An 18715-nucleotide genomic window follows, 5' to 3' on the forward strand; every position below is an offset into this window, starting at 1 on the left:
GTACTGAGTTATTATCATTACCCCCTTTAATTGCTAAGGAAACTGAGGCTCAGGGAGATGAGTCACGGTCACATTGGGCACAGCAGCAGAGTCAAGATCAGACAGCAAGTCTCCTGGTTTACAAAGCTGCAGCAACAACCAGCTGCCTTTCGGGATGGTTTCCCCCTGCAGTGTGTGTGGCTTTTGTTCACAGGAGTCCCCTTTGTCAGACTTGGATTATAACCTTGCCAGGGCCCGGCTGTTTCTCCTGAAGCATACATTGTTCAGTCTCTCTGTGAGATAGTGCATGCGTGGTCACGTGACAGTTGCCGGGCGTACACTCGTGGGCTGGACAGCACACCACAAAGGCAGCGTGTGCACAGACCCGGTGTGTGTAATGCTGGTGTCCACTGCAGCGTTCATTTCTTCCAACCTGCCTGCCCAGTGACCTCTGGTGGTATGTGATGAACAGTGACCACTGGGTGGCAGTGTGTTCTCATGTCTGGGACCAAATAAGTCTCCAGGGGATGGGGACTGTGGGGGATGGGGCAGAGATGGGCAGGAACCTGGGCCAGCTGCCCAGAAAGGTTGCAAGACCTGATCCCCTGGAGGATTTGACATGGCAGCAGGCTCCTCCCCAGACTAGGACCTGCTTTCCTGTGTGTGTGTGTGTGTGTGTGTGTGTGTGTGTGTGTGTGCGCGCGCGCGCGCGCGCCCTGTAACCAGAGGGTCAAGGACAAGTGCTGAAGTGCAGCTACTGTAGGGTGGGGTGGGACAGAGAGACAAAAATATAAAGGAAACCAGGCCAGCCTGCATAGTATGGATGGAATGATGGAGGAAAGGAAGATTGTAGATAAAAGAAGAGGTGAGAACTTTTTTAGGGTTTCAGAAATCTTGCTAACCAGGTAAGTGAGAATAGGAAAAAAGAAGAAGCAAAAGATACCCAAGGAAGAAATACAGAGGCCAAGAGCAGAAAGGGAAGATGGGAATAGGAAAACAACTGATCTTAGCTAGGTAAAGTGGGTCAGGAGGCTGGGGTGGGAGAAGAGTGCCCCCAGAGGCTGGGGAAAGACAGGAACTTTCACCAGACAAGGAGTCAGACTCTGGCTTGCTGCAAACAGGGAGTTTATTTACCAGCTGAGATGGAAGGGACAAAGACTGAGCTGCAAGAATCAGAGGACTACTTCAGCGGTAGATCAGGGCTGCTCTGGCTCTGGCTCCAGTTCTGGCTCTGGCTCCAGCTCTGGTTCTTGCTCTGATCCTAGCTCCAGGTCTTGCTCCAATTCCTCTGTCTTGCTCTCAGCCTGGGGAGGGTGAATCCCACTCTCTAAGGCAGAGAATCTTCTTGGCCGCCACTGTAGGAAGAAATAAGAGATATGTTGGGTAGGAGGAAAACAATGAGATGAAGGAAACAGAAAGGACACTGAGTGCATTCTCCTTTCCTGGCCTCTATGTCCTCTCCATTGGCCCTTGGCCTTCTCCCAGCCATTCTGTGCCTCCCTAGGCAGGAGAAGTGAGAAAAGGTAGTGTTGGAGGAAGGCCCCTAGCTCACCAGTCGTCTCCTAAGGTGAAAGCCAAAGGCTCCTGTTGAAAAGAGGAACAACAAGAGGATTCCAAGAATGAGAAAGAGTGAGAAGTGGCTTGCTTTGATGGCACCTGGGGCTCTCTCAGAGCGCTGAGCACCTGTGGAGAAAATACAGGATTAGGCACAGGGTCAGGGCTGAAAAAGATGCTTTGCCACTGTGTCATACTCTACAGATGCAGACAGTGAGGCCCATAGAATTTAAAGGACTTCTGCCATTTACTGGCAGAAATGAGTCCAGCCTAAGCAAGAAGGAGTGATCAGGACTCACATGGAAAGAAATGAGGTGGGATGGGGGCTAGATCCAGGATCAAGGTCCAGACAACGGGTCAGGAGCTGGGGCTGTGGTGTTTCAGAGTTTCAGACCTGGCTCAGACAGCTCTGTGACGTATAACGCAGATCCAAGAAGTCTCCTCCCCTGATACACCTGGCACTGCCAGGGCTGGGATGGTGGGGTTGGCATCTCCAGCCAGGGCCCTAGGGAGCTCTTCCACGTCTCGTTACTCAGGGGGCTCCACACAAAGCGTTCTTGTCCAGATGCGGGAGTCACTTCACAAAACAGCTTCCCAGGAGAGCCGGGTGACCCAAAGGGTTTGTGAGTCACTGAAAAAAATCAGAGGGAAGAGGTCTGACCCCTTTATTTGATACCACAGATCCACTTCCGAGTCACCCTGCATTCACCTGGGTTCTGACTGGGGGAGGTTGGGGGCAACCAGGAGTCATAACTAAATTAGTCTTATCTAGACAATGCTTTGATCAGATTGCGCTCTTGCTAAAAGCTTTCCAGACTTTGTTCTACCTTTGGGACATTGCTCAAACTGCTCCTGAAGGATTATCCCTGCTATCACTCCTGATTCTTTTACTTTACTTTCTACTCAGCTTAGAACTCTTACTATCAGATAAGTTAACTCCCATCACATACCCTAAGGAGCTCTGGTGGCCTAGCGGTAAAAAGCTGCACTGCAGTCCCAAAGGCACATGGTTTGAATCTATCAGCTGCTCTGCAGAAGGATGGGCAATCTCTGCCCATGTGATTTACGGCCTCTGAAAACCCACTGGGAGGTGAGCTGAGTCAGTTCCGACTCAATGCCACACAACATCAATAACATGTATTTTGCTTCATGCTTTTCTGCTTCATGACCTAGTTCATGTACGTGTACTCACCTTGATGTACCTCCTGAATGTTCTCTATCCCCCCTTTCACAATGTTTTCACTGATCTGATAGACTGGTCTAGAGACATAGTCTTCTCAAAACTGCCTCAACTCAACTCATTGCTGTTAAATCAAAACCGACTCATAACTGACCCTCCAGCAAATGTGGAGAAGGATATCATGCTTGGAAATGTGGAGGGATGGAGAAGGAGAGGAAGACCCTCAACCAGGTGGACTGACACGGTGACTGCAACATTTGTTGTCCTCAAGAAGAAAGACAATAGAGAGAAAGAACTGGGGACTTTGGTGACTGACTTCATATAAGAAGAGAAGGCGAGGTTCCAAGTGGAGTTAGTACTAACAGAAAGGCTTACGTCAGCAAAAGGATTGAGTATGAGGAAAAAATGGGCTCAGCATGAAGTTGTGGTGTGGTACAATACCTAGGTCAAGCTAACTAGGAAGTAGATGAAAACACAGTGTTGATTAACCCTCAGAAAATGTATTAGTTGCTAACTTAATCATTCAACTGGTACACATTATTGAGGACGGCAAAGGACAGGACAGGGTTCAGATCTGTTGTTTACAGGGTCTCTATCAGTCATACTCAGCTCAGCAGCACCTAACAACAACATGTACTGCAACTATTTAGTGGCCACAGGTGAAGAAGACCACAAATACAACCAGGCTGTCATGGCCAATAGTTATCAGTCAATCAACACACACTTTGAATATTTTCTCCCCGTGTTTGTTTTATACTGTCTGGAAGGCCTTTGCTCAGTAAATATTTGCTAACTAAGGGCCTGATTTATCAACTCTTCCCCAATCCAATCAACATCCTGTAATTTTAACCCAAGCCCTGGTCCCAAAGTGAACATGGATTATGGGAAATATAGTTTACCTTACTTGAATCATTCAAACTATTGCCATCTCTTCTTCCAATTGCTCTGACCCTCCCACAAATTCAGGGCAGGGGAGTCCCTTTGAGAACAGTGGAACGTTTGTCTTGTGACTCAAGGGGAGATTTTCAGTTTCAGTTCTTTACAAAAGGGGTAAGACAAAAGGAGGCCACAATGGGCAGCCTCTGGAACTTGTGCCCAGTGCCTAGCATCATGGCTATGGATTTGCTCAGTCTCTTCCCAGCCTGTCTGCTTCCCTGTCCTAGTTACCCGGGGGGGTTGGGGCTGCTCTTTTCCCACCTGGTGCTGACCTGTGATGACTGCCAAAGTGATGGTGGTATTAAGCTGCTGCCCCCGAAGATGGATGTTGCAGGTGTAGCTCCCAGCCTGGGCTGGGCTCACAGCCTCCAGCCAAAGGGTAAAATTGCCATTGTCTCCAGCCACCTGGAGGTCAGGGCCGCCTCCAGGCAGAGCCCACCTGGCAGTGAGGAAGGATTGGGCCCCCATAACAAGAGGCAGACGGCAGGGCAGCTCCACCCTAGAACCTGCCCCAGCATACACTGTCAGGGGGTCTGGGGGCTCCAGACCTGGAGAAAAAAGGAACACAAAGTTAGAGTTGAGAGAGGGGTTGGAGTGTTGTATCTGCAGGGGGGCAGAGGGCAGAAGAAGGAGGAGGTATCTGTCTCTGAGAGGACTAAAGAGCAGAAGATGGGGGACTGAGGGTGCTCAGACATCCAGGGCATGGGCTGGGTCCACAGAAAATCAAAGACTAGCCAATGAGGCTGGATGGCCAAGGCAAAAGCTAGAAGGACCTGAAAAGTTGCCACAGGAGAAAAGGGTTGAACAGTGGAGTCAGAGCAACCACAGGTGGTACTAGTTGCTGAAGACTTGTTTGGGGGACAAGAGAGGTGACAGGGGGCAGGAAGGGGTTGTGGTCAAGTATGAAGGCAGACTGGAGGAGTTACCCAGAACAGTGAGGCTGTATGTGATGGAGACAATGAAGCCATCTCTGTAGGCGAGGTTGCAGCCCCAGGGCCCTGAGTCTGAGGGGCTGACTTGAGGCAGGAAGAGGAAGCTTCCAGCTAAGTGATGCTGGGGGGATTTTTGGACAGGAACCTGAGTCCTGCCTCGGAACCAGCGCACAGATACTGGGAGATCAGGGCGGCTGAAAGAGCAGTTTAAAATAACTGGCTCGGAGGTCTTGAGAGGCCCTGTGGAGCTGGCAGTAACTGCAAAATAAAGAAGGCTAGGTCAGCCCCACTCCCAAGAAACATTTTCCCTATTCAGGGGGACCACAAACCTGGAAGCTCCAGGTAACCGACTAGTTTCAGATTTCTTTGTCCTTCTCTCCCTCACCCCAGTCAAGGGCTATTTTCTCTTAACTCTGCCTCCTGTTCACTTGGCTTCTTCTACCCTCCTCTTTCTCCAGGTCAAGCTTGAGGATCTCCCCGAAGCCCACCCCCAGTGCTACAGATGTCTGAAATGACTCATTCTAACCTATCGATCTTCTGACACCCCCTAGTACCCAGAAGAGGGGAGCCCTTGGTACCTCCCCACTCCTACCAAGGCATTCTCGCTGTGGGTGGGGGAAAGGTAGTCGGAGGGGTGAAATCTCTCAATTGGGTCCTCCTCCACGCACGTGCTGTTCTGGGGACACCTGCCAAGGCTCAATCTAGCCCAGCCCCCTTTCTCTACCCCTCTGGGAGTGATCTGACAGAGACAAGAGTACATCTTGAGAGGCACAGCTTCCCCTAGTCCTTCCTGCCTCCCGGGTGGCGGGGAATGAAGGGCCCTCCTCCCTGCTCCTCGCCCCTCGTCCCGCCCCCACCTACTCGAGGCCTGGCCCACGCGCAGGCGAAGGCGGCAGGATAGGGCGCGGTCCCGGAGGCGCACGGTGGCGCTGTACTCGCCGGCGTCGGCGCGCCAGGCTGGGCGCAGCCACAGCGAGAAGTCGCCACTTTGGAAGTCTCGCTCCGCCAGCTGGATGCGGGGCTCCAGGGGCTGCTTCCCGCTGCGCAAACCTCCCGAGGCCACGATCAGCACTGTGTAGCGGCGAGGTCCTGTCCCTGGAAAGGAGGGCGCTCGGGGGCGCAGGCCAGGAGCTGGGGAGCTGCCAGGGACGGGATCAGGCGGGCCACTAGGAGGGAGAAAGAGATGGCATTGAGACTTGAAGGGTAAACAGTCCTGGGAGAGAGCACTCCAACCCCTCAGTGAAGACCCAGAAGCGTGTCCCAAGAAGAGGTCTGTTGACCACCAGCCGCCCTCCCCATCGTTGCTATGCCTGGGCCTGCACCATCCACTACAGGAGAAGCGGGCATACTTTGGAATGTAGATGTGAGGGGTGCAATCTGAGACGAAGGGGCTGGAGAGGTGCCTGGTGGCAGGTGAGATTGAGACCCTGGTTGAGGGGAATTGGGAGCTCTTGAGAAGGACTGGGTGGCATGCCCTGAGGGAATCATGGGAAGGGTTAGATGTTGAGTTGTGAATCTCATGGTCCTTAAGGCTGGATTTGGGAGTTCTGTTGCCCAAGTGTGGGGTGCATACCTGTCTGGCTGATGCTGCCAAATGACCGCTGCACCTCGCAGAAGGTTGACATCCTTGACAGGAATTTTGGGGTTGCAGGGGAGTTGGACAGGTGCTCCTTCCTGGGCCCATACCACGGGGACCTTTGCCCTAGGTTCTGACGTCTCCACTGTCAAGGAAGAGAGAGGCTGAGGCAGGTGGGGCCATGAGCCAAGACTCTTAGAAATATAAAAGAACCCTGGTGGTTCCCAATGGTGGGAAAAAAAAAAGCTCTAGGAAGAACTTGGTTTCTACCTCTTCCCAGTGTGAGTGGGATAGGGTCTAGGAGGGTTGCCCAAAGGAAAATGTTAGATGAATCCAGCACAAGCACTAGAGACCTCGGGTCTATGGGGTCACAGAGAGATGACCCCTTCCTGGGTCTCAAAATCAGCCCTCCCACCATCACCACCTTACCTGGATCCACCCACTGCAGTTGGAGAAGCAGCAAGATCAGGAACTGTGCCTCCCACATCTCCCCTATAGCTGGGGCAACCCTAAGCTCTCCAAAGGGAGGTGGTCAGTAAAGCAGTGATGGTGGACAGAAGAGGGGTTCCACAAAGAGGGAGGAGAAGGAAGGGAATCTAGAGGAACGGGGCTGGGAGGGGGACCTGGAGAGAGAGGTTGGTAACCAATGATCAGAATCAGGAATCCAGGCGAATGCTGGCCAGATCAGGCAGCCTGAAGGCTGGTTTGGGGGTCCAGGGGTGTCTCAGGGAAAGGACCAAGGCAGCAGTGCAGAAAGTGGAGGCAAGCTGTTGTGTGAGCTGGGATGCCTTGTGTGCTGCTCCCAGGGCCCTCACCCCTGTCCTGCCCTCCTTCCACCTTCCCCACTTCCCCTCCGCATTGCCCCCCCTACACACACCCCAGAGTTCACGGTTTCGCTTCGCAGTGGAAAGTCTGAGGGGGTTGATTCCCAGCAGCATCACCCTCCACCCCTTGGTGGTTCTCCTCTTGTTTACTTCCTCTGTCCTGGGTCTTCCCACTGCCCCTTCCTCAGCCCTCCCCACCCTCCTGTCTATTCCCTTTCTTGGGAACTTTCTGCCCTTTCCAAACCATTTCTGCCCTGAACAACCTGTTTGCCCATCTATAAGCTGCCCCTTCAGTCCAGCATTGATACTTTCTTTTGGCAGTTCTCCTTGGTCATTCTTTCCTTTTAACCTCCCAGAATTTCATTATACAGTAAACCTGCCTTCTCATTTAAACCTTTAAAATGACTTTTGGGAATAGATTGGACAGGTAGCTTTACTGCACCCTTGGAAAATATACCCTAAGTCTAGGAATAATCACTACATTATATTGAGCCTCCCCTGTGTGTTTAGGTTCTGTACTGGACACATTTTATACAGTAACTCACAGAATTCAGTATTATTCTCCATTGCAGAGATGAATAAACTGAGGCTCAAGGATGACATAATTTGCTAAAGCAAACAAATAGTGTAAAGACAAAAACTGTGTTTATAGTTGTGAGCCCCTGGGTAAACTGTGCCTTCTCATCGGAGAATAACGTCTAATCTTCTTTCACACACACACACACACACACACACACACAAACATGTGCAGTGTCCAGTTCTTTCTCACACCCACACCCACAAATTATGTCCATTTCTCTCACATACCCAGCCCATCTCAGACCCTTATGCATTTGAGGCTCAGCTTCCCCCAATCCAGATGTTTTGAACTAAGAGGAGATGGCAAAGGTATTAGGAAAAAGGAGAAATCCAGAGTCAGACCAAGCAGTAAAAATAGGCGGAGAAACCTGGGAAGGAAGCCTGGCACCGAGAGGTGAATCCTGCTCTAGTGCCGCCAAGAGAACAAGATGGTGGCAAGGCAGTGCTGGAGCAATACACAACAGCAAGTGGCCTGGACGCAGAGACCCTGAGGTCCTTCGTGCTTGACCACAAGGAGCTCACTTCCTCCAGGCCAGTACAGGGAATCTCCTGATGTCAGGGAGCTCTCCCACAGGATCCTAGAGAGCCGAGACTCACACCTACAAGCCCTCTCCCATGTCAGGGGCAGGACTTCCTGTTCTTGGGGCTGTTTTTATTTGCCTGGTTCAGCACAATAAGCAGTGGCAGCTTTCCACTAGGCTCAGCAGTGTCTCAGCCTTGTGTGGGTTAACAGGGAAGTATATGCTGCTAGAAAGGAGCATCCTTGAAAATCAAAAAAATGGGACAGAAGTCAGTTGTGCTTCCTGTCCATTTCTGAGTACTGATCTCGTCTTCTGGAGTAGAACTGGTGCTATTTTATTTTTTTCTAAATGGAAAGAGGACATGTGATCATCCACCCCTTCTCCATTATTGAATTGACTGGGCCCTTGGAAAGCAGGAGACAGTTTAAAAACAGAAGCGCGACCATTTCTTTATTAAATTATACAAAAAAGGGGAGAGGAAGGGGGCAACTGTGGGGCTTGGTCCCAACCCCGGCCCCCCAAGGCCCCACCCTGGCCTGGCGCTGTCTGAGAGGAGGGGATCTGAGGGAGATCCAGGGATCAGGCAAGTTAGGGATGGTCAGGAAATGAGGTGGGAAGATGAACAGGTAAGGGAAGAGGCTGCCAGAGGAGGGTGGGATTGGCTAGGGGAGGAAGAGATTAAGGAAATAGAGAAAAGAGGGATTGGGGACCAGTTGGGGTGCTCAGATGGAACAGGTCAAGTGGTGGAACAATGGCAGAGTGAGGATGGGAGGATGGATGGATGGATGGATGGATGGATGGATGGATGGATGGATGGATGGACGGACGGACGGACGGATGGACGGGGCAGTGTCTGGAGAGGTGGAAATGAGAAGGCTGGGGAGGAAAAAGAAGGTGGCAGCTCTAGTGAGGCCCAGAGCAGGAGCCAGGTGAAGAGTGGCTGTACTTGTCCATTCCCACTCCCACCTCCAGGAGCCTCCAACCCCCAGCCTGTTGGTCCGGGGCTCATGCTGATGCCCCATTTTCTGTCTTCTGCCGCTTGGGGTCTGCTTCATCCTGTAGGCAAAAAGAATTGGGCAGATGTAAAATGGGAGGAGGGCCTCCCCATGGCCCAGCCCTGCTCCAGCCCCTCCCGGACCACCACAGGGACCTGGGTCCAAATCTAACGGAGTTCCAGCCCGGCTGTAACCCTGACAGTCCCTTGGGTCCCACAACCCAGCCCAAACCTCCTCTTCAGCAGCTCTCTTCAGCGCGGGCCCTTCGTCATCCTCTTCTTCTTCTTCCTCATCTGAGGAGCCAGAAACGGGTCATTGGGGAAGGGCAGGAAGCTCTAGCAGAGACCCCTGAGGTCACCCTCAGCCCTGCTTCAGGTCTTCAAACCCATTCTGACTCTGTTTCCTCTGCACCCTACACCTAACCCAGCACCATTTCCTCTGCCCCATCCCACCTTCCTCTTCTCCTTCATCTTCCTCCTCTCCATCCTCGGCAGTTTCTTCTTCTTCTTCCTCAGCCCCGTTCTCCTCTTCCTGCAGGAAACAAGAGAGGAAGCAATTAGGCTGTTAGCAAGTTAGACTGGCTATATACCTCAACCCACCATGACCAGGGTCATGAAATGAGATGATCAAAGCACTTGGGAAGCATCTCAGGTTGGGACTGTGAGGGTGGAAGGAGGGAGCCAGCCCAACAAGTTACTGTGAGGAAGGATGAAATCATGGGCATGGTGGGGCAGATCTGGCCATTTCCCCCCTGACCCTTCCGAACCTCAACCACTTCTTTCTTCCGTTCTTTCCGGCCTGCCTTCTCCTCCACCTTCTCTTTCTTCTCCTTCAGGTCCTGACAGGGAGAGAAAGGTCACCTTAGTCCCACCACAAAAGATTTGCTGCCCCTCTAGCACTGTTTCTGCAGAGATGGGAGTGTGAAACGGAGAAGGTAGACACAGCATAGAGACAAGAACACAGGTCCCAAGGTCCTTACACTGAGGCCAAGAAATGGGCTGAAGCCACAGACCTCCTTCTCCAAAAGGGAAGGTGTTGAAGCAAAGGGGAGCAGGCGCCAAGGTAACTGATCCCCACCCCCATCAAGTTCTTCCAAACCTCGCAGGCTGATAGAGTTCAGCTCAGCAAAGCAAATCCCCTCCATCTGCTCGCAGCCCTCGATGCCCCACCCCCTCTGCCTGTCCCTCAGCCTCCTTTTGCCTGCCCCCTCCCACTGCTTGCCCTGCTCTGCCTTTTGTCTACCTCTAGGGCCTTTTCCTGAGTACTCTCTTCCTGGGCATCTCTCCCAACTCCCCCTCCAGCTTCTCAGGCCTTTGTTCCGGTTTCTCCCTAATCCTCATGCTCCTGTTTCGCCAAACCCCACTGGAGGAGGAAGAGCACCCCAACATGATTCCAGCACCCTCTCCCCACCACAAACACTTCTTCTTCCCTGCCCCTACAGTTAATGAAAGGTGAAGCAGTTTTCTCCCAGGTGTGTGTGTGTTTAGTAGAAGCCATTTCCAGTAGAAATGTAGGTAAAGTATGATTTTTAAAAATCATGGAAGCACAAGTAAAAGGTACTGCAGATGCAGACAAAACAAGGTCCATGTCTAGAGTATCCTCTCCCCACCATTCCCTGTCTCTCCTTCACCCCGAAATCCCAACAGGCACACCCTTGATATCCTAATCTGATGTGGCAGAGACAGATACTCATGTGAGTCCCCTCTGGACACTGCACCTGCCTTTCCAATTGGGTTTCCAGTCCTCTTCTTACTCCACCTTTTGGCAGACACTGAGGGACACTGTGGGTGTCCCTGTGTGATCTGATCTGGCTTTTCTGTGCAACTCTGTATCTGATTCCATGTGGATCAAAGTTTTCTGTGTGAGATTACCCTGGGAGAGAGGCTATGTCCTTTCTGGAACAAGAGTTTGGGGATAGAAGGATGGTCTAGAGGGACCCTCTATTCCCTTTTCACTTTAAGAGGGAGCACAGAATATTTCATCCTCTCACCCCACTAGGTTTCTTCATCCGATTTACTGCCCTCATTTCTTTGCCACATAGTTTTAATGACATGTGTACTACCTGGTGGGTTTTCCCCTACAATTTAGGCCAAGAGAACCAAGGGCTAGTCAGCACCTCTCTGGGGTCCTAGTTCCAAGACTCTAGCCATGGCCTAAATTTCCCATCTGGGCTGATGGTGGGAGGGAGAGTGCAAAGGAGAGAGGAAGAACACCACAGACTAAAGTCCAAGGGGCCGGCCATCTCCTCCCCTGTCCTGTCCTTTTGGTCACTGTCCTTCCATGATCCCTTTTCCGGGACGGTTTGTGATCTAGCCCTAGGTCTTGCGCTAAGCAGCTCTCTGGCCTCATTTACTCAACACAGACACACTGGCTGGCACAGACTGACATCAATCCACTCACAGAGCAACAGAGGAGCACCCACGCGATTTGGAGACACATGGCCCAGGGTTTAGGCATTCTGGCACGCTCCAGACAACACAAGAGCCAAGTGGAGCCACCAGACAGCCACAAAGCAACGACATGGCCCCAGAACACCTACCTCTCCCCATGCACACATGTAACTGACACGGGCAGTCCCACACATTCGCTGGATTTCAGACATACAAAGACACCTACTCAGTGAAGTCACATGCCACCACACAGCCCACTGGAGGGCCACACAGGCACACCTTGTCAGATCTCACACATATCTCCTCTCCCACCGCTTTTAATCCCATTGGTTCTCCCCTTTCACTTCCCCGGTCTCTCAGAGGCCTGTGTGCAGGCTCCTCAGCCCTCCCACCCGTCACCACCAAGGTCAGCCTCCCGCCGCCAAACCCTGGGTGCATTTATTTCCCAAAACGACACTGCGCGGTTCCCTAGGGAAATCAGAGGAAGGCTGGAAGAGAAACAAGGGCAAAAAGGATGTGACCAGGCAGGGACCTAATGTGGGCAAGGTCAGCTCAGTGCAATTCGTAGTCTCGGCTTTTTCGAGGCTATTCCCGATTCCTTCTGATTTTTAGGAATTCGCGATTCTTTAAGGGGAGGAGGTGTTATGATGGAGAGCAAGAAATGGGTGGGGGGAAGCCGAAGACCAGAGGAGGAGAAGGAAAAGATGGAAGAGATGGAAGGAAAGGAAAAGGAGGGACAGCAGCTGTCCAGGGAGGCAAGCAAGACAGTGAGGCTGCGAGGGAGGGGCCGAGAGGAGCAGCCTCTAGGGAGAGTCCTGTTTACACTTGAGGATCTCAAACCGCTTAGCAGTAGGAAAGGTGAGGTCAGAATGGAAGGAGAGACCGGGAAACGGGGCGCGGGGAGGGAGCGAGAGGAGGAGGGGCACGGTAAAGTGAGACGTGGAGTGCTCCGACGGGAGAGCGGGCGAGGCGGAGGCCGGCGAGGGTGGGCAGGCGGCGGGGCCGCGCGGACCCGACCGGAGCCCCGGAGCCGCGGCGCGCAGAGAAGCTAGAGGGCGCTGGCGCGAGAAGCGCGCAGCCGGGGAGGCAGAGCCAGGCAGGGGCGCGGGGGGGAGGGCGGAGAGGGGTCCGCCGGGACCCGGGCTCGAGGGCCGCCGTGGGGCCGTCGGGGGTGGCCTGGGGCGGAGGGGCTGACACGAATCTGGAGGCCACGCGGGGTCCTGGCTGCTGCCGCCGCCTCCTCCCATACCTTGGCGCTCAACTCGGCCGCTGCCTCCACGCTCTTCTCCGACATGGTGCCGGGGCCGGGGCTGGCGGAGAGCCGGGGTCCCGGGGCCGGAACAGAGGGGCCCTGGACGGCAGAGAGTGGCTGCGGCCGGAATCTAACGCGGTGGCGGCGGCGGCGGCGACAGTGGCAGCGGCGGCCGCTCAGCAAGCTGGATCTCTGGAAGAGGCGGCAGAGGCGCGCGGGGTGGGGCGGGGGTGGGTCTGGAGCGGAGACCCGCAGGGCTGCGGCCGTCCGGAGGGAAGGGAGGTGCGGGCGGTGGCCGGCGCGCTCCGGCCGCGGTCGCTCAGTCCCCGAGTCACCGCCCCCGCAACAGCAGAGCTGCCTCCGACCAGCCGCTGCCGCCCCCGGGAAGGGAACCCGCTTATAAGGCGGCGCTGCCCGACGGGAGGGGCTTCCCAGGGGTGGGGCAGGCTGGAGCGGGGAGGAGAAGAGAGGGGAGGGGGATGAAAGAGGAGGTTGGAGAGGTGGGGATAGGAGGATGAAAGCTAGGGGAGGGAGAGTGAGAGAGGCGGGAGGGAGGCCGAGACCAGGAGGGGGAAACGGAGAGACTGACGGCCGCGGAGAAGAGTGGGGCGAGGAGGTGGGAAGGGGTGGGGTTCCTGCGGGGAGGGTTCTCACCAAATCCCGACCTACTGCCTGCGAATGTGGAGCTTGTCTTTTGAGGGCGTACAGGAGAGGTGGCCAGAATTCTATTAACCCCCTAAAAAGCAAAGAGATTTTGCCAAGGAATAGGGTGGGGTGAAAGGGATCAGATGGATAGGCAGGGCAGGTAACTGAGAAACCAAAAGCTTAAAGAAGAGGAAGAGGTTAGGAGAGCTACTTCCATATCATGCTGAATTTCCCCTCACCCTCCATTCTACATTGGCTTAGCGGCCTTGAGAGAGGATGGGAACGCAGAAAGGGCAGCTCACCCTTCTGGCCGAGACTGATATTTGTCAACTCCGCTAGGTTTCTCTTTCCTTGCCCTTTCTTGTGGTCCAAAAGGAGTCAGAAGTTCTTCCAGTCTCCTTTCCTTCTTTCCAACGCCCTCTGACCTTGGACCTTTCTTGGTAACCTATTTAACTTCATACTTCTTTGCATGATCCTTCTTTTTCTCTCCATCCCATCTCATTCCTCTGCACCAGACCCTCCAATATGTCACCTTTCTCTTTGGCACCTCTTCACTTCTCATTTACCTTTTTCTACCATTCCATATCTGAACTTTACCATACTTCTACGTACTGTTCCCGTCTTGTGTTGCCGGGCCCTATTTCCTTACTTGATTTTCTTCAAACTCATCTTCTTGTTCTTATTTTTCACATTTCCCTTCTCTTTCTTATCTCAGCTGCCATCTTCCTCAGCCTTTCTGTAATTTTGCCTCCTTTGTAAGGGGTCCAGGTGTAAAGTCCTACTCTATTCCACACATCCTCAGATCTCAATTTTAGATTCCTGGGATCATTTTGAGAAGTTGGAGCTTCAGGAGGGTTAACGGCACTGAGATTCGTTTTAAAGGTCAACAAAATAGGGTGGGAAAATAGGGCTTGGGAAAAGATGGTTTTGTTATATGTGCCCTATATTTTTCATAATCATTAACCTCTTTTTTATAATTTTTTATTTTCTTGTAAAAAATACGTTGATTGGTCATTAGTATTTGAGTTTTTCAATACACCACCTTTCGGTCCCCTGGTGTATGCACCTCCTAATATCTCTGTCTGATTCTTCTATCAGTTTCTCAGTCTGTCTTCTCGAAAATCTTTGGGCCCCACCCGGGTTTTTCCTTGCCTGACTCCATCCATTTTTTTTCTCTAAGATCTTTCCATTTCCTTCAGTCTCTGTTTCTCTGACTCACTCGGTGATGTCTTTAGCAATCTCTCACTGTCTCCATCCCTGCTCTCTTTTACTTCATTTCTCTCCTTCGATCTTCCTTCGTTCCCCTCCCTCCCCCCCCCAAGTCTCCCTGTCTCTCTCCCTCCCTGTCAGTCTCTTTCCTCTCCCTCCCGCCCTCCTTTCCTCTTCCCTCCTCTCCCCCTCCCAGCCCCGCCTGCGGTCTCAGACACCCTGCTGGGCTCTTACCCCGTTGCCCTGGTAACCGCCCCCCACTCCGGTCACCTCCACTCCCCTCCCCCTTCCAATCACCGCCACCAACAACCTCCATCCACCTTCCTCCTATTTTTCCTGAGAGCCAATAGAAACCCTGTTGCCAGGTGGAATGCTCATTTGAATCAGCCAATCCAGAAACCCAACTGCATGCCCTGCCTTATATGGGGATGTGAGGAGGGCCACGCCCCCCACTCCAGCCCCACGGGGGACCTACCCCTCCAATGTCCCTTCTCCCCGCCCTGGAGAGAGCCAGGGATCCACCCTTTCACCCTTTTATATGGGTCTTAGTCTCCCATTCCTCTATGTGGGACCATTAGACTTAGTGCGGGGTGTGGGCTGGGCTGTGGGCAGGGCTTCGGGGCCGGGGGTGGGAATGAGGTGTGATTAGGAAAGGGGGGGGCAGAGGGAGCGGGAATTTTGCCCAGGGAGGGGTGTCTAGGAGCAGAGGCAGCTGCAGTGGAAAATTCCAGGGAGATGGAGAGGCAGAGAATGGGAATCCTGCCCCAAGGCCCAAGGGAAAGCCTTAGGAATCTAAGAGGTTGGCCACTAGGGTCCCCGCACCATAAGGGGGCAAACTACAGGAAGCAAGAGGCATGGATCTAATTCCCTTCCTGCTGAGGGGAAGCATCCCTAAGTCACCCCTTTCTGATTGGACAGCAAATTGGTCTGACTTCTTGAAAAAGAAACCAGAATGAGACATGGGATGAGTTCTGAGTGGGTGGGATGCTGAAAGCCTTACCCACACAGTCCTTGGGGTTAAGATATGGGCCTCTGGGGCCAACATTAGATGACAGCAGCTTGTGTTTGCTCCTTTTTAGTTGTTTCTGAGGGCTGGTGGAGACCTGCCTATTCCTAGAATTCTATTACTCTACTCCACAGTTCAATTGAGAAATTCTCTACTAGTTGAATGGAGAAAACTCTGCTGCATACACATTTTAGGAAAGTGAGAGGAAAGAAGCCAGGTGAGAACAAGAAGGATTGAGCCCCCTGGAATCTCTAACTCCTGGCCTAACATCCTGGAAATTTACCTAGCTACAATGTGGAAGTTGTTTCATTCGGATTATTTCCATCTCAATCTTAGCGTATTCCTCCTGCTCCCCTGTTTAATTCTTTTTCTGATGTTTAAATACTTAGGAGTTCTAATTATCATTAAAAACATCAGAGGACTGAAGTCTGTATATTGGGCTTTCACAAATAATTCATTTTTTATATCCCCATTCTACTCGACGGCACATAACAACAACAACAACATTCTACTCCCAGTGAAAACAAAAATTCTCACCGCTGGACCTATATGCAACCTCATGATAGATGGAGAAAAGATTGAAACTGTCAATGACTTCATCTAACTTGGATCCACAATCAACATCCTTGGTACCATCATCAGTCAGATGATCAGGAGACATATTGCACTGGGAAAGTCTGCAGTTAGGGACTTCTCCAAATAACTGAGGAGCAATGATATTTGTTTGACCACTAAGGTACACCTTATTCAGGCCATGATCTTTTCAGTCACTTGTTGTGCTGCTAAGAGCTGGACAGAAGAAAAATTAATCTTTTGAACTGTGGTGTTAGAGAAGAGTACTTAATATTCCATGGATTGCCAAGAGAACAATCAGATACATCTTGGAGAAAAGTGCAGCCAGAGTGCTCATTGGAGACAAATATGATAAAACTTCATCTCATATTCTTTGGGGATGCTGCTAGGAGAGACTATTCATTCATTGGAGAGGGATGGCGAAAGAGAGGAAGACCCTCAACTAGGTGGACTGACACTAACTGCAGCAATGGGTTTGAGTGTGTCAAAGATCATGAGGATGGAACAATAGAAGATTGATCTGTTCATAGGGTCACTATGAGTCATACTCAACGATACCTAACAACAACAACTCCTAACAAACACATTTTCTAACTTCTATTTTTATTTTCCTTAGAGAGTTCTGGTAGCTTATTGATAAGACATTACACTGCCAACCCAAAAAAAAGCTGTTCAAATCCATCAGCTGCTCGATGGGAGAAAGAGTAGCAATCTCCTCCAGTGCAATTTGCTGCCTTTAAAAACTCACTGGAGAGTCAACTACAAGTGGGTTCTGACTCAATGATACTCAACAACACTTTTTCTTAGCTTTAAAAAATATTTAGTGCAACAACGAATGAACGGAAATCTAAAATCTCTGTAAATGTTCATTAAAATTAATACAATTTTAAAAACTGACAAAAAATTAAAAAATATTAAGTCAAATTAGTGGTGAGTTGAATTTTCCTTTTTGCCTTCCATATCAATTCTAAACTCTTACAATTTTAATAAACATTTATTGTTTAAAAACTCTCCTATTAGGTTTGTCTTGGAGGAAGTACAACCAGTATGCTTCTAGAAGGCAAGGATGGTGTCACATCACATGCTTTGAGTGTATTGTCAGGAGGCGCTAGTCTTGGGAAAAGTCCCGCCATGCTCAGAAAAACAGAGGCTCAGGTAAAAGGGAGACTCTCAGGGGGATAGAGTGACATGCAACAAAGGGCTTGAGGTGGTGGAGATTGTGAGGGTGGCACAAGCACCTAACAACAATAAGGGGTCTGGGCCCTGGGGGCTTATTGGATAGTGTATCAGCCTACTAACTGTGAGGTCAGAGCTTCAAACCCACCAGTCTCTTTTTTAGGGGATAGACAATCTCCTCTTGGAAAGTCTGAATCAGCTCTCCATGGCAGTGGATCTTAAGCATGAGGCAACAGGCCATATAATAGAAACACATGTTTTTATTTTCTTTTCTTTTGTAGCTTCAGAGACACAAAGCTGAATAAAAACAAAAGACATGGTCCCTGCCCTTGAGGAATAAGATGGAGAGAACTTTACTCACTCCATCATTACTATGGAGTCTGAGCCAATTCATAGCTGGCCCTCCAGGGGGTTTTCTGTGGTTGTAAATCAAATGAGAGGGGATTGCCCATCTTTTTTCCACAGAGCCCCTGGTGTATTCAAACCATGAGAGAGTTGCCATCTTTGGGTTAGAAACACAGCTCCCTATGGACTACACTGCCAGAGCTTCCTGGAGCGAACCTAGCACATGAAAATACAATAAGGGGCATGTATCCAAGATTCTCTTTGCACCAATAAAAGCAAAGAGTTCATGGTCTCATCTCCACAGGTATTCCTCTTTTGCAATGCACATCTGGTCTCTCCTGAATTTTTATATCCTTATCTATTGTTCCCAGCTCTAAGCAGCTTTTCTCCACCTTCATTTGTGTCTCCTCTACATTAATCTATCACAGCACCTAGAATACTCCTTGGTACTAAAGAAGACCTTAATAAATCATTTATTTTCTTAGCTAAATTTGTTCTTTCAAGCGTCGAGGACTCTCCTTCATAGGGTCGCTATGAGTCGCCTGCGACTCTACGGCACTTAACGACAATAACATCAACAGAGAGAGAAATAGACAGAGAGATCAGCTGGCCCAGTGAAGAGAAAACGATGTGACCAACACCAAGGTGGGTGACTTTTAATCCGCAGCCCTCAGGCCAGTCTTTCATTGTTTTTGTTCAGACATTCCTCTAGCTTGTATAGCCCTGGTGTACAAGTTGCCATCCCGCAGTCACTTGTGGTTGCTGTGAGGCTGAACACTGTGACACGGATGTGTCAAATGCGTTAATGGTTGGCTACCCAGTGTGGACAGAGAGTGGGGTCGAGCTCCCTGATTAAAACAAGCATGGAACAACAATGAATGAATGGAAATCCAAAGCCTCTGTAAATTTTCACTGAAATTAATAACAAATTTAAATTAAAAAAAAAGAAGTTAGAGTAAGGATGGCAATGGATTTATAACTGCTCTAGCTAATAACACTATATCGTGGCATGGAGGAGGAATAGTGGAAATGTATCCACATTT

The 18715-nt window shown here is 51.0% G+C and overlaps 2 protein-coding genes across 2 annotated transcripts; both read right to left on the minus strand.

Moving 5' to 3' along the window:
- Nucleotides 1-1175: 1175 nt before the first annotated feature.
- LAG3 (lymphocyte-activation gene 3) lies at nt 1176-6644 on the minus strand. Its single transcript, XM_006891352.1, has 8 exons — nt 6587-6644; nt 6155-6302; nt 5443-5747; nt 4576-4839; nt 3922-4197; nt 1928-2164; nt 1532-1662; nt 1176-1334 (listed from the first exon to the last, which is right to left on the minus strand). Exons 1-8 carry the CDS (start codon nt 6642-6644, stop codon nt 1176-1178), a joined length of 1578 nt encoding a protein of 525 aa, XP_006891414.1.
- Nucleotides 6645-9086: 2442 nt separating this feature from the next.
- PTMS (parathymosin) lies at nt 9087-12760 on the minus strand. The gene is made up of 5 exons (XM_006891264.1): nt 12716-12760; nt 9843-9914; nt 9529-9607; nt 9308-9369; nt 9087-9137 (listed from the first exon to the last, which is right to left on the minus strand). Exons 1-5 carry the CDS (start codon nt 12758-12760, stop codon nt 9087-9089), a joined length of 309 nt encoding a protein of 102 aa, XP_006891326.1.
- Between the last annotated feature and the right edge of the window lie 5955 nt (nt 12761-18715).

Source organism: Elephantulus edwardii, unplaced genomic scaffold (assembly GCF_000299155.1).
Source record: "Elephantulus edwardii isolate Elephantulus edwardi_28Jun2011 unplaced genomic scaffold, EleEdw1.0 scaffold00096, whole genome shotgun sequence".
Taxonomy (NCBI): domain Eukaryota; kingdom Metazoa; phylum Chordata; class Mammalia; order Macroscelidea; family Macroscelididae; genus Elephantulus; species Elephantulus edwardii.